At 43.5% G+C, this 25,489-nt stretch overlaps 1 protein-coding gene across 1 annotated transcript in view; it reads right to left on the bottom strand.

Annotated features, from left to right (window-relative positions):
- The window catches only part of LOC128114939 (24-hydroxycholesterol 7-alpha-hydroxylase), an 84,561-nt gene that overhangs the window by 33,447 nt on the left and 25,625 nt on the right, over nucleotides 1-25,489 (bottom strand). Inside the window, exon 7 of the mRNA XM_052745392.1 lies at nucleotides 24,957-25,047. Coding sequence (XP_052601352.1) covers nucleotides 24,957-25,047 — 91 coding nt within the window. The remainder of the gene's footprint in view (nucleotides 1-24,956; nucleotides 25,048-25,489) is intronic.

The raw sequence follows: 25,489 nt of genomic DNA, 5'->3' as shown, positions 1-25,489 counted from the left end.
AAGCCGGCACACCACAGAGACACTTGCATACCCATGTTTATTGTTGCTCTGTTTACCATGTCAAGATACAGAAACAACCCAGACATCCATGAACAGAGAGATGGATAAAGAAAATGTGGTACATATGCACGATGGAATTTATTCAGGTGTACAGAGAAATGACATGGGATTCACTGGAAAATGGATACAACCAGAGATCACTGGGGCTGGAGAGATGTCTCAGCAGTTAAGAGTAGTGGTTGCTCCTGAAGAGGACCTGGGTTTGGTTCGCAGGCAAGCATATGGCACACATACACACATATGGTCAAACACACATACACATAAAATAAATAAGTTTTTTTAAGTGCTGGAGACCATTATTTTATGCAAAGTAAGCCAGACTGGGAAAGAAATATATATGGCTTGTTTTCTCTCATGTACAGAATCTATATTGAAATGTATGCATTACACAAACATATGATACAGCAGTAGAAAGAAGCCGGGAGAGGGAAGAAAGGTCTGGGGAGAAGAAGAGAGGGTAACGGCGTGTGTATTTATGGGAGGAGTCAGTAACAGGAGAGATCAGATGGGTGAGGGCATCCAGGGGTGAATAAAAACAAAGTACATCGAGAGATCCGTGTATGAAAACATCACAATGAAACGCATTTCTTTGTATAACCAAAAAAATAATTTTAAAAGACACACAGACACACACACATACAGATACACACATACACAGACAACACACACATAGACAAACATAGACACACACACAGACACATACACAGACACAGACACACACACAGACAGACTCACACAGGAAGACACACAGAGATACACACACAGAGACACAGAGACACACACAGAGATATGAAAAGTGACCTGGCCTCTCTTCCCAATGATTATTGTTTGTTTTTTGTTGTTTTGGTTTTTGTTTGGTAATGGAAACCAGGTCCGGCCTTGAACTCAAGATCCTCCAGCCTTATCCTTCTGATACTTCGATGGAAGGCATGCACCACCATGCCCAGCTCTTTCACTTTTCTGTTTAATCATTGATTACAGATGACGCAAAGATAGGGACAGTGGGGGGTGGGGATGGGGGTGGGGTGACCTCTCTGGAATGAAGAGCATGCCCTCTCAACACAGACATACTGGACTTTCCTAAGTTGAATAGCTGAAGATACTAGACTAGATCCAGTCTTTACAAAAGGAATAGACTATGTCAATCTTTACATGGCCTTAAGTGTGGTCATGGAATTTCAATCAGATTATACAACTTAATGGTGAATAATTCAAGGAAAATGCATTCTGAAAATTCCTCAGAGTAGCACTGCTATCAGTCTGGTCCTGACATCACTGACTTAGTAAGTCACCATGACCAATCCATCCAAGTGGATCCCTGTGGCCCTTCCCTCTCTGTCTCCTCACGGCACCAGAGACAATGAGCCAGTTGACCATGGACAAATCCTAAGGAACCCTGAGCCAAAAGAAGCCTTTACTCCTTGATCTTCTTTATCTGTACTAGTCACATGTGTCTCTGTATATGTGTGTCTTTGTGGGTGCCCTTGTCTAGTGTCTCTGTATATGTGTGTCTGTGTGTGTGTGGACATGCACTCACCTGCGTGTCTGTGTACACACATGTGGTGGCCAGAGGCTGACACTGACATCTTTCTCTCCTGTTCCCCACTGTATTTTTTGAGTCTGTCACTAAACCTGGAGCTTAGCATTTTAACTAGACTGGAGGGTCCTCGGGATCCATCTCTCTCCACGGCAACCCCAGCACTGGAGTTACAGTTGGGCATGTGTATTCATGCCTGGCTTTTCATGTGAGTGCTGGGAGCCCACTGGGATCACCGCAATTGTGTACTGGGCACTTTACCCACTGAACTATCTCCCCGGCCCTATTACATCTTGATTACTTCCCTAAGCTCCTGCTTGTCCCCACCCACCTGGCTCTGCTATGGAGTCTAAAAGGCTTATCAGAGCACAATGACCAACACTGAGCCCTCACCTTCCTCCACTACAATAAACAGACACTCCCAACCATGCTGTCTGGCCATGACAGAAAGTGTTTGGAATCTGCCAAGTTGCTAGAACTCCAAATCAGTCATCCCTGCTGCTTCTGATGGACACTGTGATAGAATATGGAATATACACTTGGTTCTTCAGCTCCTCAAACTGTGATGGACTACTGACAATGGAGAGGGAGTGTCTTCTATCCATACCTGAGCTTACCCTAGTGAGGTGATGCTGGCAGTATGGGGGGGGGGGGTGTGTCATCCACGAAATCAACCATGTGATCAGAATCCTGGAACCCTTAGCCCTCAACACACACTTCAACTTCCTGAGGGAGCTTAACTTCGTGCCTTAATCAACCATGTCTGTGAAGGGCCACTTCCCTAAAATCTCTTCCGGGTTTTTGAACATACCCATGTGCTGGGAGGGTCACATACACCAGCTCCAAGGGGCAAGACACTCCCACTGCCTGCCCATTCCAGATGCTTCCCTCTACCTGGCCACTCCCCTGAATCAGTGACAACGGGCTTCATCATAAATAGGTAATGGTAAGCAAAGCATTTCTCTGAACTCTGCGTTGTTAGGGCAAATCACTGAACCTTGAGGAAGGCTGTGGAAACCCCCGGTTTGCAGCTAAGATGGACAGAGTTTGAGCGGGGCAGGACCTACTACTCTCTATGGTTATTTAAGGCAGGGGCAGCACTGTGGGGTTGAGCCCTGAACTTCCAGGGTCTGCACTAAGTCCACGGAGCTAGTACAGGAACTGAATTAAGTTCTGCAACACCCGTTGGTGTCTGAAGAGAAGTACAAAATGTCGTTGTGTAGGAAGATAATGCCACTGTTTTCCCTTTGGCAAATACCGTCTACATATTCCTCTTATCACACCTCACATGGAATCCTGGAGACAGTGTGACCTTTGTATATTACCCAACCTGTTGATCTGGCGTACCTAATATAGGAACGCTGACTATATCTGCCTTAAAGAATGTTGTCAGGACTGTAAATGTACGTAAATCTCTCAAAATCATAACTGCCAAGGGAGAACTCAGCAAGTGTTATGTGTCATTACGATTCCCTCTGTCCTTTGCAACTGTTTGGGAGGCTGGCTCCCACTCACTCTTAAGGCCACCGGTGAAACATCCTGAGAAAGCCTTTCGCCAACTACCCCAGTTCTCTCCCAACTCACTGTCATGCCATGCCATTATATCTTCATGGGTTTGATACAGAAATTAATTGAGCTTATAATTTTACCATGGAGTTCCCAAATGTAATAATATTTCATTTTTCTGAATCTCATTCATTTAAGATCCGTTGATGTGTGCTTACGATCTAACACGATGTCTTGTGCGTGGGAAGCAGTCTGCACATTATTATTGATGGGATAAATGAACAGACAAATGGGCCGATGTCTAAAACAGCAGAAGAGAAGGTCAATTTTAAAAAGCTGTAGCTTGTGTGCAGGTAATGGGAAAGATTTAAAGACAATTCTGGGGACGAATGGAAAAAAATGTTTAAATTAAATAGAATTTACTGCAAACCTTGCATATACTGGACCCAAGAATTGATAGTTCTGGGAAGTTCCCCAATAACTCTACACTGTGGGTCTGGGAGCCATACTTTAAGAAAAAACACAGTGACAGATTAAAAGAAAAAGAAGGGAGCTGTGGATACCCCCAGTGAGAAAGCACCGCCCTAGATGTAAAAGGCCTGGGTTCAATTCCCAGTGCGGTAAGTCAGTAAATAAGTAAACAAATAAATGATTCTCTTGTGTTTTATTTATTAAATATTCTCCTTTTAAAGCTGCTCTTATCACTATAGTACTTTTGAAATTATCCCTTCTCTTTAAAAACAGAGGTAAATAAACTTAGAGGGTGAAAATTATGACTTAAACCAGAGCTCAGGTCAGAGATCCAAGTGCATGTATTGACACCAACCATCCCTCACCTAGCTTTGATGACCATCAATATGTAGGAATGGACTTTTAGTTCCCACCATGAGCCATAAAACTGGGTCATATAGTCGTCAACTCTGATGACTTTTAACCCAGAAATTCTATCCATTTCAAAATTACATTTTAATTTTTGTATTTGTGTGCATGTTGAGGGGGTGAGTGTATGCCAGGGTATATACACAGGGGTCAGGGTAACTCAGGAAGAGTCGGTTCCCTCCTTACACCATGTACATCTTGGGCATAAGACTCAAGTCTTTAGGATTGGTGGCAGGTGCAGTTATCCTCTGAGCCATCTCACCAGTCCCCAGTTTTATAATTTTATAACTACGAAGGGGTCAGTTCCCTCTGAGCAGTGGTACATCAGAGGCCACTGGCCGAGCTTATCTATCTGTCTATCTATCTATCTATCTATCTATCTATCTATCTACCTAACTATCATCTATCCATCTATCTATCATCTATTTACCTACCTATATATCTGTCTATCTATCTATCTGTCTGTCTGTCTGTCTGTCTATCTATCTACCTACCTATCCATCTATTATCTGTCTGTCTATTATTGATCTATTATCTATCTACCTACCTGTTATCTGTTTATCTACCTACCTACATATCATCTATCTGTCTATCTATCTATCTATCTATCTATCTATCTATCTACCTACCTCCCTCCCTCCCTCCCTCTATGGACCTCATGTTTCTCACCTCACAGACATGGAGTGTGGTTCTTTAACTGTGACAACAGGCCAAATCCAGCTCACTGCTTTGTTTTATAAAGACATGCCTTCCAATACAAATATCAACACTCACTTGTGGTTGGTTTTGTACTTCAATGACAGGTAAGAGGAGGTCATAGAGATTTTATGGCCCATAAAGTCTAAAATGAAAGGCCTAGTATGGAGAAAAGTTTACTCATGCCCACGGGGTAAGGAAAGAATGAGCTCTTACTGGGTTTGCTCGAAGGGTCAGGTTTTATTCCAGCCCCTGAATTTTAAAAGTATGACAAATTCTGTGTGGTCTTCACTGCCCTTATCACTTCTATGCCCAGGTCAAGTGTGCGAGGCCTTGAGTACTATTTTAATATTAGGAAGCCATGTAAAATGCATGACCAGGGAGGAAATAGGCTTCTTCAGAGGATGGCTGCTGTAACGGTTATACTCACATACTCAGAGAGCATGTGCCAGCAGCTGCGGTAAGGAGACCTGTTTCCTGACACTCAGGTTTTACGTGTACTCTTTTCTAAAAGAGATCTAAGAAAACACTGTGACTGAGTCCTACCTTCTCCCCCGGCCCTCCACTTTATCTGAGTGCTTTCCTCTCAGCCATGCTGGTTTTCAGTCTGCTCCATTTTCCCTGTGGTGCAAACATCTCCTGGGTACCAAGCAGAAAGGGCAATTAGGTAACACCTGGCACCTAAGGAGAAATCCCTTGGAATTAAGTAAAGCAGACATTGGAAAGAAATCTTGACAGCAGATGTGTGCCCTTTTGTCTATAAGCCAGCCTAGCTCACGAACACCCATCTATTTCCATGTATGTCTTCCTATGTTACTTAAGGAATTAAAATTCCTGTGAGGTGTGTGCCACAGCGACCCACATGAGCTGAGAAATAATAAAGATAAATCATTTCTGTTAGAAACAAGTTGGATTGGTCGAGAACTTCAGTAATAAGGATGAGCTTTGGGGATTAGATGACAGGCCAGCTGTTTTTGATAACTGAATGGAGCAAATACCTGAAACTTCTGGCATCTGAATATTTTACATAGAACAAGAAAACACAAATAAACAGTTAAATGTGGTATGGTAAGTGATCTACATCAACCTGAAAGCATGTGGGGAAACACAAAACTAAAATGTACTGAGAGTTTAAGAACACAAGGAGGAAAGAAGAGCAGGCAGGCAGGAGGGAGGGAAAGCCCTCTTCCGGTAGGTATTATGATAGGAAAGCCTGCTGTAGAGGCCTACGATGTGCAATGTGCGAGGTAACAAATTCCTCCCAAGTGCCTGCCTTGAGGAGATTTCTATCAGGGTCCAGAGCAGATGCTACAAACAGCTAAGGACACTAATCTGGGGGATGAATCTAAGCACACTGACTTCTCTAGTCCATTCACTTCATTCTTCTAAGTCAATTCTATCTACATAGTTTCAGCCCTGTCCTCACATTCAGCTCCTCTCTGTGCCCAGTTATCCTGTCCTCATAGTTTTAGTAAGCTCCTGTGCCTTTGACCTCATCTATGCCCTCTGTCCCTTCGTCCTCCATCTCGCCTTCCTAGCTCCTCACTCCTGGCTCTCAGAAAACTCTACCAGAGATCTGCCTTACCCTCTACAGAACCTCTGTCTTCCTCTCTTCTCTGTGGCCACATGGTTCTGTGTCTCTGGAATTCTGCTCCAGTCCTTACAGCACCTGGTTATGCAAAAAACCCTATTGTCCTCAATCCCTCTGCCATGCCCCCAGTCTGAGGGAAGGGGAAGGTCTGAGCTTCATTTGCACAAAAAACAAAGCTATGCATCTAGTAGCCTGCTTGTCTCCCAAGCTGGAGTGGGAGATTGGGGGTTAGTTACCTAGATGTTCAGCAGGTCTGGGAAGCTTAGCTGTTTGCCAAATGGTCTATAGTACTTGGGCACACAAGAATTTCATAGCAGAAGACAGCTGAAATATTAAAAACTGGATAACACCAAATAATTCATAATAAATGGCTTGCCTTTTGACAGACCCTTGGCCGATCAAAGTATAGCTTTAATACACAGCTGAATCTCTATAATATATTCTTGTGGCCCGCAAGAGTGAGGGGGTGGCCAAACAGAAAAGGTATGGGGACTGCTTCAGAATGCATTACAAGGTGGCAGCTGGTGATTTCTAGAAAGAGAGGGAACCTGGGAAAGGCAGCAGGAGATGGGGGTGTCCCTGGAATCCTGGTTCCTGGGCCTCAGTGTCTGCTCTCTGCCCTTTGCATGCTCTGCCTCCTTTCTGCATCAGGCTGCCTCACTGCACACCACCCTGATCACAGTTGTCCAAGCCTCAACTTTACGGGTTAGTTGACTTTATCAAAACATTAAAAGTATGAGACAAGGGACAGGCAGAGTTATACTGAGGCTGGAAATGCCCTGCAGTGGCAATTCTTGTCTGCCATTCAGGCTCCCAGGGATTCTGCCTCAACTGTGAGGCTGTCAGTCACTGGCTATGGAGCTAAGGTTTACCCAGAAGCTTATGGCTATGGCAAATAGAAACAGGGATGGGGAATGTTTGGTGTTCAGTACTAGAAATCAGAGATCTGAGGCAAGCTTCAAACCAGTTTCTTCTTGATCCTAAAATCCATGGGAGGCCTAGCAAGCTAGGACCCCCCCCAAAAAAGACATGACAGATAAGTTAGCCAGACCGTCTGATTCAGATCCTAGTGAACTAACTTCTCCGAAAGACTGGTTTCCCCTAAAATAACTATTTACAGAAATTATATTTGAACAAATTCACCACTCATTCCTTCCTCATGGTTTTTTTTGTTTTAGTTCAGTATTGTTATAGCATACAGATAATAAATATTTTTCGACTACACCAAGGGTAGGTGGTGACCACCAGTTGGAGTTAATGCTCCAAATGCTCCAAATGCTCAGATGTGAGGGATCCCAATGGGAACCAGGCTGGTCATTCATCTTCACTGTCCACCGGACAGGAATCACCTAGGAGGCAGGCCACTGGGCCTGACTGTGACAGTTTTTCCACAGAGGTTTAACTGAGGAGGAAAGACATGTCCTGAATGTGGGTGGCACCATTCTGTGGACTGGAGTTGCAGACCAAATAAAAAGGGGAAAAGCAGGAAGTCAGCCGATGTTGGGCCCTGGCCCCCCATTTTGGGTAGCTGTTGCCTTGCTTGATGACCTTGGCCAGATGTCCTCCCTGTGCTAATTCCCTCCCGGTAATGCTCATCGGAGGTTCTTTGTTTGTGTATCCTGCATTTGGTGTAAACAGCTAGGATGCAAGAATGTAAAACATCTTTAGCGAACTTCTGCCCTCTGGGGTTCTCCCATTGTGCTGTAAGCCTGTATTTAAGGCCTCCTCCCTCCTTCAATAAATGGCATTCGGCATTCTGCTGAGACAAAAGACTGGCTGTCTTGTCTGTTTTTTAATCCTCAGTCCCTCACTTGGACATGATGAACGGGTAGTAACACAGGTGTTACTGCTACAACCCAAGGGGCCCATATTCGCCCCTCTCTGCTTCCTGACTGCAGACATACGACCAGCCACTGTGCACGTATGCCACCATGCTTTTCCTGCACGATGGGCAGATGAGATACCTTCAAACCGCATCCAGGATAAACCCTGCCTCCCTTACGTTGCTTTTACTAATATTTTGTCACATCAATGAGAAAAAAATAACACGTGTCTTCATCCTAACAGCTCCCTCTTCTATCTAACACACATGTAGTTTTGATCCTGGATGTTTGAACTTAGTTGTGGTCAACTTTCTGATCTCCTTTAGAGAATTTTTTTTTAAGTTTTTAAACCTAAGTATCGCTATTAGACTATTAGCATTGTAGAAAATTTTACATCACGTTACAGAATATAGGACTGAAAGCCTGTTTCCACTGGGAAATAGCTAAAACTATGACATACAAATGTATAAGTGATGTGGAAAACAAGTGTTTTTTAATCATGTATTTTTAGTTTCTCAAATCCCAGTGTGATGTGGGAAAAATAATGTAGTATTCTTGGACAAGACAAAAGAAATAGTCTGTTTCCAAACATCTTTCTGATAAAAGACTGTTTTTGTTAAAACTCTCAGAAATGGTGCTGCTCCTGTACTGTTGGGATTTCAATGCTCATCTGTGGTGTGTTAGCCCAGTCCTGTGGCTCTAAATTTAGAAAGTTCCACTTGGGAGAATGCCAAGGTAATCACCAGAAGGGCAGGAGCCCCACAGAGACCGAGACCACTACAGAGAGAGGCCAGGGAGGGAGCTGAGGGGGTTGAGGGGAAAAATTAGAAACCGTCTGTTTAACTCTTGGTATAAATACAATAAAATCAAACCTTAGGATATTTGAAAACAAATAAAAGAAAGGATGATTCTTGTATTCAGACATAGGGAGAGAGAGAGAGAGAGAGAGAGAGAGAGAGAGAGAGAGAGAGAGAGACTTTTGCCTGGTAGTGGTGGCACACACCTTTAATCCCAGCACTTGGGAGGCAGAGGCAGGCGGATCTCTGTGAGTTCGAGGCCAGCCTGGTCTACAGAGTGAGTTCCAGGACAGCCAGGGCTGTTACACAAACAAACCTTGTCGAAAGAAAGAAAGAAAGAAGGAAGGAAGGAAGGAAGGAAGGAAGGAAGGAAGGAAGGAAGGAAAGAAAGAAAGAAAGAAAGAAAGAAAGAAAGAAAAAGAAAGAAAGAAAGAAAGAAAGAAAGTTTGAATGTATCCCATTTAGTTTTTAGATGAAAGTCATAATTACACAGAGACTATAAACTATTTTTGTTAAGTATAAATGAGAGATTTAAATGCTGTTATTTCAGGTACTGACTCACTCACACTACAAACACGCTACATATCTACTAAGATCAGCTGTACCCTACCCAAACTTATGCCATATTTTGTAAAATGATCATTTTTCAGACTCTGCCTTACCTCAAGAAATTCCACTTTACAAGCAGACTTTTTTTTTACTCAGTTTTGACATAAAGGATAATTACCCCTGGGTGGGCATGTGAAGGGTCATCTACCTGGTATCACTCACACTGCATAGACTGATAAGTACTTATTTCTGGGAGATGAAAGGGCACCACCCGATGCCTTAGTTACTTTTTTGTTGATGATAAGATGCCGTGATCAAGGCAACTAAGAGAAGGGTTTGCTTAGGGCCTGTGGTTCCAGAATGTTAGCGTCCACAACAGCAGAGGAAAGGTCTGGTGTCCCAAAACAACTGAGAGCTCACATCTTGATCCACAAGCAGAAGGCAGAGCATCCTCGGAATGGCATGAGTCTTTTGAAGCCTTAAAGCCCACACCCAGTGATACACCTCCTCCAACAAGACCACACCTCCTCCAACAAGGCCACACCTCCTAATCCTTCCCAAACAGTTTTACCAACTGAGGACCAAGTATTCAAACACATGAGCCTATGGACACCATTCTCAGTCAAACCAAGAATTTACCAGATGCACCAGACCAAGGGAAGGACACAATTCCCTCACCCAGACCCCATGAAGAGGGGCACATAGCACTGTGATTGCTTGGCTCCCACCCACACGTCACATGACCACCCATGTCAAGGACTGCCCCCAGGGCTTCGGCTCAGGTCTGTCGTCACTGTTCACACAGCATACCCTGTTGTTTGCCTGACTGGACCCATCTGTCTGCCAGTTCCTTCTCCTGGACTGGTTCTGTCAGCTCTGAAGTTGAAAACAACCATGTATTTCCACTTCCAGTCTGTGACCTGCAGCAGCCTGACCCACAACTATGGTGGTATTTTATTTGTACTGAAATGTGATTTTAATTGTATGTTAATAAATAAAGTTGCCCGGGGGTCAGAGCTATTAGAGCCATAGCAAAAGCTGGGTGGTGGTGGTGCACGCCTTTAATCCCAGCACTTGGTAGACAGAGCTAGGTAGATCTCTGTGTGTTCAAGGATACAGCCAGCATTGGAGACACATGCCTTTAATCTCAATATCATAGAAGACCTGGAGGGCTGTACCTACAGGCAGTGACGAGGCAGTCATGTGTTTGGGTTTACAACCAATGAGAAGGCAGAACAGAAAGTCTATATAAAGACAAACAGACAGGAAGTAGGTCTCTTTCAGAGAGGTCTCTTGGCTGAAGAGGCTAGCTTCAGTAGGAAGGGTAAGGCTCTTAGCTCTGATCTCTTGGCTTTCTTCTTTGCATTGGTTCTGTGTTTCTTATTTAATAAGATGGTTGGTTACATCTACACACAACAGCAGTTACTTCCCAACAGCTCATGTTTTCTCTTAGCAATACAGACTCTATTTACATTTCTATCAGCTTCCTAGCTCCTCAAGACTTCAGAAACCTTTTGAATTCTGTGGTGGCCTTTTAGCCCTTTATAGCCATTCTGCAACCTATACATTGATACATAGGGAGAGAGACAGGTATTGTGTGGTATATAATGTGTAATCTGAAAATTAATATTAGTAATTAAGACTATAATAAAAGTGAATCTTGCTCACCCAGGCCAAGATTACCAAAGAAAGAGGGAAGTCTGGCAAATTGCTGCCATAGAAACTGGCATACCCTGTAATTTACTGTTAGTCAACGATTCTGATATTGAGGGAAGACACGGACGTGATCACATGCTTCTGACACTGCACACTCCAAACATATCTGTGTTACATGGCGCTCAAACATCTGCTGTAGGAGCTGGAGCAATGTTAATGACTGATTGGCTACCTAACATCACAGACATTTTAGATCTTTCATTGAGTCTTCATAGATACCTCTCAACACTCCAGGCTCAGACAAGTCAATGTGTCCAACTGTGAGAGACAGGCTTTTCTCCCAAAGATAGCTGGTCTTCTAGAGCCCTCTCCCACCTAGTGAAACCCCCATGCATGGGTTTGTTTGCCCAAGCCCCTACCACTGAAATCCCTGAAACTTCACTCCATCAGACCCTTCCCCTGCATGCCAATTACAAATTAGCCAATCCCATCAGACTGTGAGGTCAAGTTCCCAACAATGGAGAGAGCCAGCCCTCCCTCGCCCGAACCCGCATCAGAATAAATGCTAAGTGAACTCCCCATCCAAGGGTGCTTGCTCTCCTAGTTTGGGTCAAGATGCAACCTTTTGGAAAAATAAAGATGGTCTTGCCCAGTGACTTTGGCATTGTTTGTGCATCTGTATGTGAGACGTCGTAAATATTCCAATATTCTTTTCCAACACAGGGAGACATGTTGACAATATCACAACAGCCTATAAAGCTAACAAGAAGCCACATTCAGGCTGATATCCCACCTAGTTTTCCAAAGCAGGGCAAAGAATCACAATGACAAAAATCACAGTCTTAAAGGATCTTGGACACAGGAACACAAGATAATTTATCAGGATATAAATAACTATAATACAAGTCTCAGAGCAGAGGACTCAGGCATCAGTGGAATTCATCTCCTCTCGCCTGTGGCTGGAATTCATAGAAGCCTAGAAGGATGGGTAGGAGTCACCCAAGCAGAAAGAAAAATAACAGATTCTAAAATAAATCATGAAACTATAGTTTCTTAGACTTAAGAAGGAATATGCGCCAACTAGAACACCAAAGAAGGACTTCAGAGACAATTCCACAGCTTTTTCATATTTTAAGCCCCTTTCCTCATACAAATAGAGTCACGTACATATATAATTAAATATGTAGAAGAAATGTTTCTTTAGTCCTAATATTAGGTAGCTAAAGAGACATCAGTAGTCCTAGAGGACGTTAAGGATGGAGTGCTACCTCATAATCAGCTCTAGACACCACCTCCTGTTTCCCTGGTAACCGGAGAAAGGGAAGCATTACATTTTCCCTCCTTAAAATTTAAAATATCATATAAAAAGATGGGCTTTGATGAGGCCTATTGAAGGAAATCTAATTCCAACTGGCCAAAAAAGAAAATGGATCTGGGTGGAGATAAGTTATTCTGATGGATCCTGAAGACTCTTCAAATACCATTGTCCTTTCCCTTCAGGCTCAGCTAACAGCACCTGTCAATTGCCTGGCCAGATCATGCCTCAAACAAACAAACAAACAAACAAACAAACACCACCTGATTTGCTTGAAGACAAGCCAAAGGAAAGGGAAGAATAATTACCCCTCAAGTAAAAAAATACAAAAACCAAAAAACTTATGCCCTCTAGAAACCCTACCTCAAGGCAGTTGCTTCTAGATCTTTACTACTAGGAGCGCAAAAGAATAACTTTCTCTCTTGCTTCTGTTTTTCAGATACTGGCCCGAGTCCTAAGCACACCTCCCTTGACACTCAGAGCTTTCGCACTCATGCTCTGAACAGCCCGCAACCTCTACAGCTGCCCGTGGAGCTCCACTGCTGGCCCCAGCCCAGAAGACAGGAAGGACATGCTTTCCTCCTCTTCCCATCTTCCTCCTCCTGGCTGTTGCCATGGCTTCTACAAAGCTTGCCTGCTGTGCTTCTCTCAAACTCTAAGAAAATGGCCCTCAAGTTCTTTCTGGCTTGGTTTTTCAATTCCCTTCATCAGTTCCACAAAAGGGAACGCTGATTCTCCTGTGACACTGGAATGCCATTCTGTAAGGACTTTTGGCAGAAGGTGGGGAGAATGGAAGATAGCAATGAGTCCTTCAGATGTTTTTGAGACACAATTCAGAGAGACAGAATCAGAAAGCAGGTTGTGATGTGAGGTTGGATAGTGAGGTATTCCCCTGCTCCAGGCTCCCCATATTCTCAGGCAGGTATTACTGTACTGTCAAGAGCTGTGGGGAAGGAAGGAGAAAAGCACATAACAAATTCCCTGCCGAGTTAAAGCACCCATTCCTACACAACCCACAGGGTCCTTCTTGTCTTCTGAAGTCCTGGGTGCTCCTGCACAGAGGTTATCATTCCATAGTCATAGGCAAGCTTGCTAAAGGTGGTTGAAGCTGAGGTGTGTGCGTCAAGGTCAGTGTCCACAAAGATGAGTGGCTGACGAGAACAACAGGTAACATAGCCTGTGTTAAAGAGGAACTGAAGAGACACCATCCAGCAATGATTCCTACCAAAGTTGGGCCCAGAGATCTACTTCCTAAACTTTATAATAATGTCTCTGAAAAAGAAAAACTAATGAACTAATGAACATTTTCCCCATGTTCACGTGTGTGTATATAGTATATGTGTGTGTACATGTGTATGCATGTTTGTGAGCACACCTGTGTGTGGGCACATGTCCACATGCAGGTCAGAAGTTCATGACAGGAATTCTATTATCCTTGATCACACTTCGGCCTTATTGAATGAGGCTGGGTTTCCATTCAAAATCAGAACCACTGATATGGCTAGGACTCCCAGCCGGCTTGCTCTGGAGACTTGCCGACCCAGCCTTATGTATGTGGGTTCTGGCAATCCCAACTTCAACCCTTGCATTGGCCTTGCAGGCTATTAAGCACTGAGCCATCCCCCAAGCCCAGGGAGCTTAGACATTCATTTCAAAAAATTATATAATAGTTTAGAAAAAATATCATCTTTCTCTGACTCCTACTCATAAATAATGAAGCAAGGATACCAGTTGTTGTCCGGGGATAAAGATGCCTAATGTTCAGTTTTATTTCCCCAGTCAGAGACTTGAAGATGAGCTTACAAGAAAGTCTGTTGTTTACAAAGGAGAGGAAAAGCTAAAGAGAACCAGGAAATAAGAATTTACTGTATTCTGGGGTTGCGGCGGGTTGGGGGGGGGGGGGAGAGATTTTATATTTCCTCTTTTATTTAAAAATTTTAAAAACTTAATAAAGGTAATGTTTGAAAACTCCAGTTTTTAAATTATATCTCCATTTCAGTTCAGAAACATCCTCTCATCATTAAAACTTTGTTTCTTTTTCCCCCCAGGGAAATACACATTCATTTTTAATAGTTAGCACGTCTCTCATAAGCAACAGTGGATGAAAATGTCCTAAAGGCCATAGCATTTACAATTGATTTTCTAGGTCTAGCAATCCTTTAATAGTTATTTAAAGGTAATGAAAATGGGCTGAACACAAGTTTGTGGGAACTTTTTTGGGATAAGATTTAATTCTTCTTGTCTTCCTTAATGGGTAAAGCAGTAAAACTCTGTCTATAAGTGTCACTCCCTTTGGAGTGGCACTATTAGGAGATATGGTATTGTTGGAGTTGGAGGAAGTGTGTCACTATGGAGGTGGGCTTTGAGGTCTCATATATGCTCAAGCCACACCCAGTGAGACAGTCTATTTCGTGTTGCCTGCAGGTCAACATGTAGCAGCTCCTGCTCCAGCACCATGTCTGCCTGCATGTCACCATGCTCCCTGCCATGATGATAATGGACTGAACCAAAGAAACTGTGAGTTGCCATCTCAATTAAATGTTTTCTTTACAAGAGTTGCCGTGGTCATGGTGTCTCTCCACAGCAATAGAAACGAACACAATTGGAGATCTAAAATAGAAAGTGGAAATGGTTTTCCTGACACCAGCAATAATTGATTGACTCATAATTACTTAAAGAGTGAAACAGATGGATATCTGCGGGTGAGTTTTGTCTGCTCATCTCCTTCAGAGAGCACACAGGAACTTGTGGAACACAGAGAAAGAAATCACAGGAAGAAACCCACTCTGGAGACTCCAGAATGAAGACACATACTAAAGACTACATCCCTGACGGCTTCCTGACCACATATGGCCTGTGCTATTGTTTTAAGCAAATTATACATCTGACCGGGCAGAGAAGCCACTCAAAAATTTGATATGAAAATGAATATTCCATATTATCCCCCAAATATTTCTTCAGCAGTTAAAAAGATTAGTTATTTAGGTTTTCTATTTCTTATAAAACATTAGCATTTTGTTCCTGCATAAGCTCAGTATTTATGCACTGTTACACATGTTTTCCTAGACAGAACACCTATAAAAACAGACATTCAGTCATATCTGTAATGTTTGAGTGAGAACAGATCAAAGACAGTGGCCAGGAAGTGAAACACCTTGAGTTCTTTGCTGTTTCCTACAAATTCTTTCTTTGGGGTTTATTGTTTTGATTCACTGCTCGTTTTTGGAATATTAACTCTTTGCAAATGCAAATAACTTGGAAATGTTTCTCTCCAAGATGTGAAAATGATATGGATACACAACTTTCCCCCTATTTTTTACTTTAAAGATGAACATTACAAATTTGACATTTCTAAATTTTTATTAAAGAACTATCAATTTATCTTGATTACATTCTTCCACCTCCCCAAACTCCTCCCAGCTCTTCCCCACCTCACTACCCACCTAAGGACATTTTTATCCTCTCTTTGATGTTTTTTGTTCACAAAAGACAGACAACTAAGTCCCATGTCCCATGTATTTCCTGTGTATGCTGTATACTCTGGTTATCCTAACTTTCTGATCAGTTTTCATATGTTACTGAAGTCTGGCCTTAGTAACTTGTATTTCTAAAAATTTTACTTATTATTACTACCAGTTATTAATCGTAATCACAGTTATCCTTCTGTATGAAATTTTAACTGATTTGGGTAATTTCGAGAAATACATTGGAATTCTCATCATAATTCACTAAAGGTATATTAATTTTAAAGTGTGAAGTAATTAGACATTTTTATGATACTAAATCTTGCCATCCAGGAACATAGCATTTTTTTAAAGTATATTTTTATGAAATATTATTTTCTCCATATAGGTCCATCCCAACCTGAGTTTTTTTGTTTGCTTTGTTGTGTGTGTGTGTGTGTGTGTGTGTGTATGTAGTGTACACAAACATATGTGCAGGTGCACACACATGTACAAAAGAACCCACGGAGGCCAGGGGAGACTATGGGGTGCCCTGCACTATCACCCCCTGCCTTGTTCCCTTGAGATTAGATCGCTCACTGAACCTGGAGCTGAGCTGAGTCAGCAAGCCCCAGCGATCCTCCTGTCTCTGCTTCCCACAGAGCTGGAGTTACAGACACAGGCACAACCATCCCAAGCCTTTTATACGGGTTCAGGGAATTGGAACTCTGTGCAGCAAGTGCTTTTACTCACTGAGACATCCCAGCCCCCAGCCCCATGGTTCTATGCACTGAAAATAATAAAGAGAAGTGAAGAATTTGAGGAGGGGCCTACACAGCCCCCTAAGGTACTTGTGGTAAATGAACACTGGACACCAAAGGAGTACCCATGGGCTCTGAGGACACTGCACCACAGCTGGGCAAGACCGCAGGTGCCTGGCAGACCACATCTTCAGCCCCTCACCCTCCAGCTGCTAGCCTTTCCACACATGGTAGTCATTTCTGAGTTCTCATGCTACTGCTTCTAAATCTGTGAGAGGTGAGCAGGGCTTCTAACATCTCAGGTATTTGGGATAACGTGTGTTACCATGGTTGCAGCTTCCTTCTGAAGAAGTATAAGCAATAACCGTCTGGAAGCAGACAACGCTCGGCTTCTTCATTCTGATGCTGAAGATGAAAGGGATAGCGAGGATGATGGCATGGGAAAGATGGCAAGGACCATGGCAGGCATTGCCTAGAGCAGATAAATTACAGCTGACGGGAGACAAAGAGGGTCAACAGACTGACCCTCTGCCCTTTACTCTACCCATGCATGCACACAGAAAAAAAAACCAACCAAAAAACAAAAAACACATATTCCATTCTGTCATTTCAAACAAGTCCCGCGATGCTAGGCTGAATCAACCTCTTCGGCTCTTCTGATAAAAACTATATCTCATGTTAATTTTACAAGTATTACCTTCCACATTAAATAAGAATACAAAGTGGAGCCTGCTTCAAAATTGTGACGCCTTTTCCTTCTTTAAAAGGAATAAAGAACATGGCCCCATTTATAGTAAACAGAGGTGAGAGAATATTGGGTAAGTAAAACATAAAATAAATCTTGATCTAAAAATGACCCTTACACTTCAGCATTTTATCTATAGGGGGAAAAAGAGATTATCCAAATGCCTTGATAACTTTCCATCAGAACACACTGTAAATGGAGTGTGCTTGAATGAGAAGGGTGGAGAATTAATGAAGCCGAGGAACAGTGTCGCATGGGAGTGAGACTCGGTAGGATTAAACTGAGACTCTGTCGAGTGGAACCTCTCTCCCAGTTCATAAACGTGACAGGGCTGTCAAACAGCCTATGACCATTAGAGAAGTCACTGTGTACCGGAGCCAGGTGATGGAGGAGTCACCTCACAGAAAATCTGACTTAGACCATCACAGGGACCATGTCCAGTATTTCATACAGGAAACAAACAGTATTAGAAACAGCCTCTGGGGACTCCCTTCTCGGCCCATCGTCACACAGGGATGTCTGCATGGCTGGGGTATCAGGCTGCCTGTTTCCAATGGTGCCATCTTAGCCTTAGGCCTGGGGGGAGGACAAAAGTATAGATTTGGGCTAGAAAAGATAAAATTTGTGGTAGGTCAGATGAAACCTCTCACTTCTGTAAATAGTTACAGTTTTCAAGGCTGGTGACTGAGAAATACTGTCCCAATATGTTTCTGTGTGGTTTATTGCATCCTAGGTCTAACCCAGCTCATAAAGGCCAGGCTAGCAAAGGAAAATGAGTCTCATGAAATATCCCCTGAATAATATGCATTAGCCTCTAACCCCCACATTAGATTCAAGTTATCAGATTTCAAGCGGGAACGGAGAAGTTCTTAATAAAATAACTGTTCTGTGCCCATAACTCCACTGGGGTAATCTTGGCTCTGTTATTTGATCCTTTACTTCATAATTTGGGACAATTTGTCACATGAAAGGCCAAAAACACCCATTCCAGTCATAACTCTGGTTATCGGCCATTGTGCCCGGGCTAGCGGGGGAAGAGTGATGAGTGAGATTATTAAGTCATCTAAGATGGCATGACGGAGTCTTTCAAGAATGCTGCTATTGGCTGGCAAGAGGGTACAGAGAAGGCCCCAGTGGGGAGAAGCTGTGAGTTAGATGCAAGGAAGCGATGATGCTCCGTAAGGTCTACACTTGGAGGAAGTGCAAATATCAGAACGCAATGAAACGGGACTGGGGAGCTGAGGAAGCCGGAGAGGGCAGTGTCACGTTCACCACAAATGTCACCCTGGCTGGCCTTCATTGTGATTTTGCTAGTTTGCAGACTTGTTTATTAGCAAAGCCAAGGTCATTCTGTATTTGCACCTGGCCACTCCATGGTGTCAGTAATGTTCCATGCTGTTCCACCCAAACGCAGTGGTGCCCAAAACAAAAACAAAACCACCGTAAAAATATTAGAGGCTGTGGGTGAGATCTCTTTTGTTTTCAAAGTCACAAATTAGTGACGAACAGCATGAAAATGCACAGCTCAACTTTCGACTCCACCCAACAGATATTTTTTTTGAGATTTTATTTTTAGTCTTAAGTCTGTGCATGGGTATGTGCACATGAATGCAGGTACCCACAGAGTCCAGAAGAGGGTACTGCATGCCCTGGAGTGGGAATTACAGGAGCTTGTGAGTCACCTGATGTGGTACTGAAAATGGTGCTCTAGAATTCTGTAAGAGCATCGAGGGCTCCTAACCACTGGGCCATCTCTCTCAGCCACCAAATGCACATTTTTGCATGCACATTCTATGATTTATACTTCAAAGAATCAATACCATCTAGGTGAATCCAATTCCTTGTAAATCAAAAGGGGGGAAAGGTTGACTCAACAGGTTATTCTTGGTAATACATATGTATACACAAATATATATATACACGCAATAACAATTGATGAAAAAAGTGGCCAGGAATTTGAAGGAGAGTGAGGAGGGAAATATGGGAGGGTTTGGAGAGAGAAAGAGGAAGGGGTAAATTTCATAATTAAATTATAATCTCAAAATTGAACAATAAGTAAATTTCATCTTAAAATAAAGCATAATAAGATTATAGGCAGAAAAAAAAAAGGTGCTGTGGATGCCACCCTATGTTAAAAAATAAAACGAATAAATAAAAATGCTGCTAAAATAAAACATAACAAGTATGTAGAAAAAAGCAAACAGGAGTAACTTTTCTCTGCCTGCTGTTTGTTGTTCTAAGACTGAGCAAGTACTGCAGCTGGGCAAATTCCCAGCAAGGAAGCCCTGGGTGAGGAGAGGAAACTGCCTAACACAGGGGGCACAGAACCAAAATACAAAAAGCCAATTGTTCTAGGCCATCTGCCAATGCACAGGAGTGCACGCGCGGAGGTCACTGGGAGTTTGGGGTCCAGGGTGAAGTGAAGTGAACAGATGTCTCCAGAAGCATCTAAACATGGACTTCAGTGTTTTCACCAAGATGCAGAAAGTAAACTCAGTGGCGGGTGCGTGTGCTGCTCCTTAAACTGATCAAAAGCCACAGCAGGGGTGCAGCCTGTACCCAGCACTCGGAAGGGTTCCCAAAAATCTGAGGTGAGCCTGGACTTATCTGTGAGTTCAAGGTTAGCCTGAGACAACAGAAAACCTCGTCTGAATAATATGTTTAAAAAAATAGGTAATAACTAATATGTAATTTAATAATTAATGTGCAGTTTAATTGAAAGCAAAGAGGTAAGTAATTTAATTTGCTCTTCAGTTCTGTGGGCACAGCAATACTCACCATTTTGGATAGATGAAATTTCATAGGAGAAGATATATTTGGGGAAATTTCTCTTCATGAAAACAGAATCAAGGTCTAATTGAACTATCAGTTTGTAGATTCTTTTAATTAAAAAAATAACAATAAAGAGAATGAACATGTTTTTGGCTAGCACACAGTGACTTCAGGTAGCCATTGTATTATTTGAAATTGTCAGTTGTGGGCTGGAGAGACGGCTTGGGCGAGCTAAGAGAGCTTGCTGTGTAGGCACAAGGGTTGGAGTTTGGATTCCAGAACCCACATAGTGAGCTAGGAGTCCCCTGAAAGCCTGTTACTGCGACACCAAGGAGGGTGGAGACAGAAGGATCCTGGAGAATTGCAGGCCTCCAGCCTAGTTGAAAAGACACAAGCCTCAAGTTCAGGGAGAGAACTCGGCCTCAGTGAGTAAGTGGAGATAGATGCAGAATGCCCCCCACACGTGCATGCACACACATACACACACACATACACACACACATACACACACTCACGGATATGTCACATACACACTACATTCACACACAGATTTTTTTTCATAAAAATACGATATAAGCACATTTCTTACACTTCTATATGTGCAAACCATATGTAAGTAATTTACACTCATCATCATCACCATTGCCTGTGTTTCAGCAGAAGCTTGCCTGAGTACCCCAGAAGAGAAACCTCAGGATTCTTGCTTGTCTCGTCTCCCCTGAAGCTCAGACAGGACCCTGAGGAAAGGCTTCGGGTCAGCACAAGCAGTCTCATATCTTGAATTAAGAGTTAGTGATAAGAGGGCTAGAGAGATGACTCAGCTTGAAGAGCATGTGTTGCTCAACTCAGAACTCATGTCTGGAGCAGCCTCAGCTGTAACTTCAGCTCTAACAGATGCAATGCTCTCCTCTGGCCTTCTCAGGCATGTGCCAGTGCGCGCACGCACACACACACACACACACACCTGTGACTATACATACTCTCTCACAGGTATTCACCTGTGAATACACATATACTCTCACACACATACACACTTGTGAATACACACACACATACCTGTGAATATACATACACTCTCACAGATATACACACCTGTGAATACATATACACACACACACACACACACACACACACACACACACACACACACACACCTGTGAATACACAAACATAGACATATACCTACACATGAATAAAAAAAATATAAAATAAAAAGAAGGAAAGGAGGAAGAAAAAGCTAGTGATATGAAGATACGGAGATTGAGCTTGTGATTTTCCTGGCACCAACTGCAGATTTCACAGGCTGAAGTTCCCAGGGACACAATGTCATTTAGCTCAGTGTCCTCTGCCAGTGTCACTGTGTGCTTGGCATTAGTGGGCATACTGGCTTGCCAGACAGTCCGTGGCCTGGTTGGGAGCAGTTGCTGGCTCTGCACTCCAGGCACAGCACATCAGCCCTCCTGGAAATTCCACAACATTTTAACTAATTCATTACGAACAAAACAAACAACCAAACAAAAAGCCACCCTCAGTCAGCTGGAGGGAGCTCCTGCTGCTCACTCTGGGAAACCCTGCTGACCGCAAGGAGACAGGAAGCAGAGCCAGGGATCTGGAGAAAGAAGCAGGTGCTGCTGGAAAATGAATGGCACCACAGGACAGGAAGGGGCAGGAATGGCTTCTGGGGCAGAAAAGGGAAAAAGATGAGACAAGATGCATCTCCCCAGAGTGTCTGCTGTGATCAACCCACAGTATACGCTTTGTATTAGAAATTTCTAGAAATGACTTGGGAGCAGATGGCTGTAAAATAGAGAGTTAAAGCCATGAACTAGGCAAGTTCTTGTGGTTTAAAACAAAAGAAAACCAAACAAGGAAGGGCAGGTATGCCTGTCAAGGGGAAGGGAAGGGCCTCAGGAGAGATGGAACCTTAGAGTTCCTCCCTCTCTGGTGAATCCATTTCTCACGCGTTCTGCTGGGGAATGAATGGCAGGACCGTGTTAACAGAACTGCAGATCCCGTGGGCACGCAGCGTGACCACATCTGCTGCCCCTTCCTCTAGATTCCTTCCTGTCACTTCACGTCCTTGCTCAATGCATCTTATGAATAAGGCCAAGCCTGGTTGTGGTGATATTGTGTTCCCCCAAATATTGTGTACTTTAATAAACTTATCTGGGGTCAGAGAACAGAACAGCCACTAGATACAGAGGCCAGAAAATGATGGCATATACCATCATATTTAATCCTAGCATTCCAGAGGCAGAGATCCGTCTGGATCTCTGTGAGTTCAAAGCCACACTGGAAACAGCCAGGCGTGGTAACAAGAGCCTTTAATCCCAGGAAGTGATGGCAGGAAGCAGAAAGGTATTTAAGGCGTGAGGACAGGGAACTAGGCCTGGTTAAGCTTTCAGACTTTCAAGAAGCAGTTCAGCTGAGATTCATTCTGGATGAGGACTGAGAGGCTTACAGTCTGAGGAAGCAGGATCAGCTGAAGAATTGGCAAGGTGCAGTGGCTATGGCTTGTTCTGCTTCTCTGATCTTCCAGTATTCACCCCAATACCTGGCTCCAGGTTTGTTTTTATTAATAAGACCTTTTAAGATTCGCACTACACCTGGTTCACTTACTCAACACACATTTCCACCCTGGCACTGGTAATTATCCACACTCAATTTTGTTTTCTTATGTTTGACAGCCATTAATAATAGTCTTAGTATACTAATGCATTAAACTGATCATTGTTTTTTTTCTCCCAAAATAATGCACCAAGTAGAATGTAATTCATTGTTTGTCTTCCAAACTTCTGAAGCAGAAAAGCAGGGAGCTTTTCCTGAGGGGTGCTGGGAGAAAACCCTTTAAAGGTCATTTGTTCACCTTGCAGTTCACCTGAGGCAGTAGACAGTAGATGGGACAAACACCATCTGAAACCCAAAGCCTAGGGAACAGGCGTCTGTAGCGGCTTTGGCGAGGTCTGTATTCCTGTGCAAGCCGAAGGCCGTTCAATTGTGCAGGACTGTGTATCCCGCTCCAGAGAGCCCTGAAAACACCCTCCCCCTGCTGTGGCCAGCCATGAGGCTCTGCACAAGCAGAGGGCAGAAGCCAAGGCAGGTCTCAGTGGCTGGCTGGATGCTGAGAACACCTGACATGCTCACAGAGGCCCTTGGCCAAGAACGGGAGGCACACAGCGTCTCGGAATAAAGGAATCCACATCCACTTCTGGAGAAACCAGCAAACTGACTGAACAGACGTCTGTGAGATCACATGACTAAGACTGTACTATTAGGATCTGTACCCTGCTGCTCTTGCAAAGGACCCATGTTCAGTTCCTAGCACCCCCATCAGACGGCTCTCAAGAGCCTGTTACTCCAGCTACAGGGGATGTGTCTCCATCGTCTCGCATCTGTGGGAACCTGCACTCACATGCTTATACCCATATACAGTTACATGAACATCCATATAATTTAAAAGTACAAATAAGCTTTAAAAATAAACTAAATCTTTCTAGAGCTCTCTATTCATTTATTATCTATCTAATTATATACCTAATAACCTACGGTCTGGGCATCTATCCAACCATCTTTAACTGGTTCTATTTTTCTGGAGAATACTTGATAATACAGCATCCTCTAATATTCCTTCTCTGACACGTTCCTTTGTGTAGATTCATGGATATCTTCCTCAATATCAGTCTCCAAGACTCCTGGCCTCATGGGGTCCTCCCACATCTGAATCTCTGAGCTGTTAATACAGCTTACACATCATGGTAGCTCTGGGCTACCTCTGTACACATATGGTTTTTTAAAGTTTTATATTTTTATGAGTTGTTTTCTTTTCTACAGTAACAACTTACAATGGAAATCATCGATACACCACAACTATTCCCATGAGACACTGTTTGAAGGAATGTTTTTCTGTTAATAGAGAATAATAACAGGTTCTGAAAACGAACCAGGGTACAAAAGGGGAGAAGGGGGTCTCGTCTCCTTACACTGGAGCCACGTGTAAGAGCTCCAAATTCAAGCCCCGCAGACACTCAGATTAACGTCACAGTCCAGTTGTGGCCTCTGGGCCACTTGGGCTCTCCACATCATCCCCACCATTCATGTCCTGGCCTTATATTTCCCAAAGAGCAGGAATCCGGAGAACTTGAAGTCAGGAAAGATGCCAGCAAATGGGGACAGAATGTGAGTCAGGGAGCCTGCTTCCCTTTCTTCACCCATGGACGACACGGGGCTCTGCACACCTCTGGTCAGCTCTGTAGACCCGAGCTCTGTGGAGAGCAATGGTCTTTCCCTGTACTCATCAGTGTGTTTCTGGAATCCCACGGTGAGCATCACTAGTTCTCGATGATAAAGCCCAGTACTGCTGGCTTCACCTTCTGGGCTGGCAGGGCATCGTTTAGGTACCCATGCTAACCGAGTTTGCTGGAGTTTGACAAAAACTCCAAATAAAATATTTTCGAAACGATACTTTCAGCCATTATGGAGGAGGCAAGGGAGGGACAACTTTTAACTCGTGTGGTATTTTATATAATGATATTAAACTTTTCAACAAGAAAATCAAGTTATTTTCTATTTTTCTCATCACAGCCCATAATTTTACATGTTAAACACTGGGATTGCAAGTGTATGTCACCATGCTCAGCCTTTAATTTTATTTTATTTTTAGTGTTGGTGCTGGGGATTGAACTCAGGTCCTCACGCTTGTGCAGCCAGAGCTTTACCACCCGAGCCATCTCCCCAGCCCTGGTCCCTGACTTTAAAACATGGCAGACATTCAAGATCCAAACCATAGACACTAAATGTGTCCTTAATGACATAAACGAAGTTAGTACCTGCAGTGCCAAACACAGAAGCTATGCCTTCTAAAATGGTCTTGTGGATGTCGGGATGAGACAGGACAAACCCGAGTGTCCAGAACGCAACCTGGAAAAGAGGAACACATCCAACGTGAAACCTTCTCCCAAGGTAACGAAAGCAAATTTAGTGTTAGCTGTAGGCAGTTGAAAGAAGCAAGGACAGTGTTTCAGTCGACCTCAAAAGCACACGATTAGGGGCCGGAGAGATGGCTTAGCAGTCAAGAGAACTTCTGGCTCTTCCAAAGGACACAGGTTGCATTCTAAGAATCTACATCATAGCTTACAGCCATCTGTAATTCCAGTCCTGGAGGATCTGACGCCCTCTTCTGGCCTCTGTGGGCATTGCACACATGTGGTACATGCAGGTAAAACACCCACACACACAGCTGTGGAACCTGCATGGGACCAGACTAGACCCCTCTGCATACAGGAGACAGTTGCGTAGCTGGGTCTGTTTGAGGGGCCCCTGGCAGTGTGATCAGGATCTACCCCTGATGTGTGTGCTGGCT

The sequence above is a fragment of the Peromyscus californicus genome, unplaced genomic scaffold, assembly GCF_007827085.1.
Source record: "Peromyscus californicus insignis strain IS unplaced genomic scaffold, ASM782708v3 Scaffold_19__1_contigs__length_69161282, whole genome shotgun sequence".
Classification (NCBI taxonomy): Eukaryota; Metazoa; Chordata; class Mammalia; order Rodentia; family Cricetidae; genus Peromyscus; species Peromyscus californicus.
Note: the sequence above shows the minus strand (reverse complement) of the source record. Positions and strands in the feature narration are given on the sequence as shown.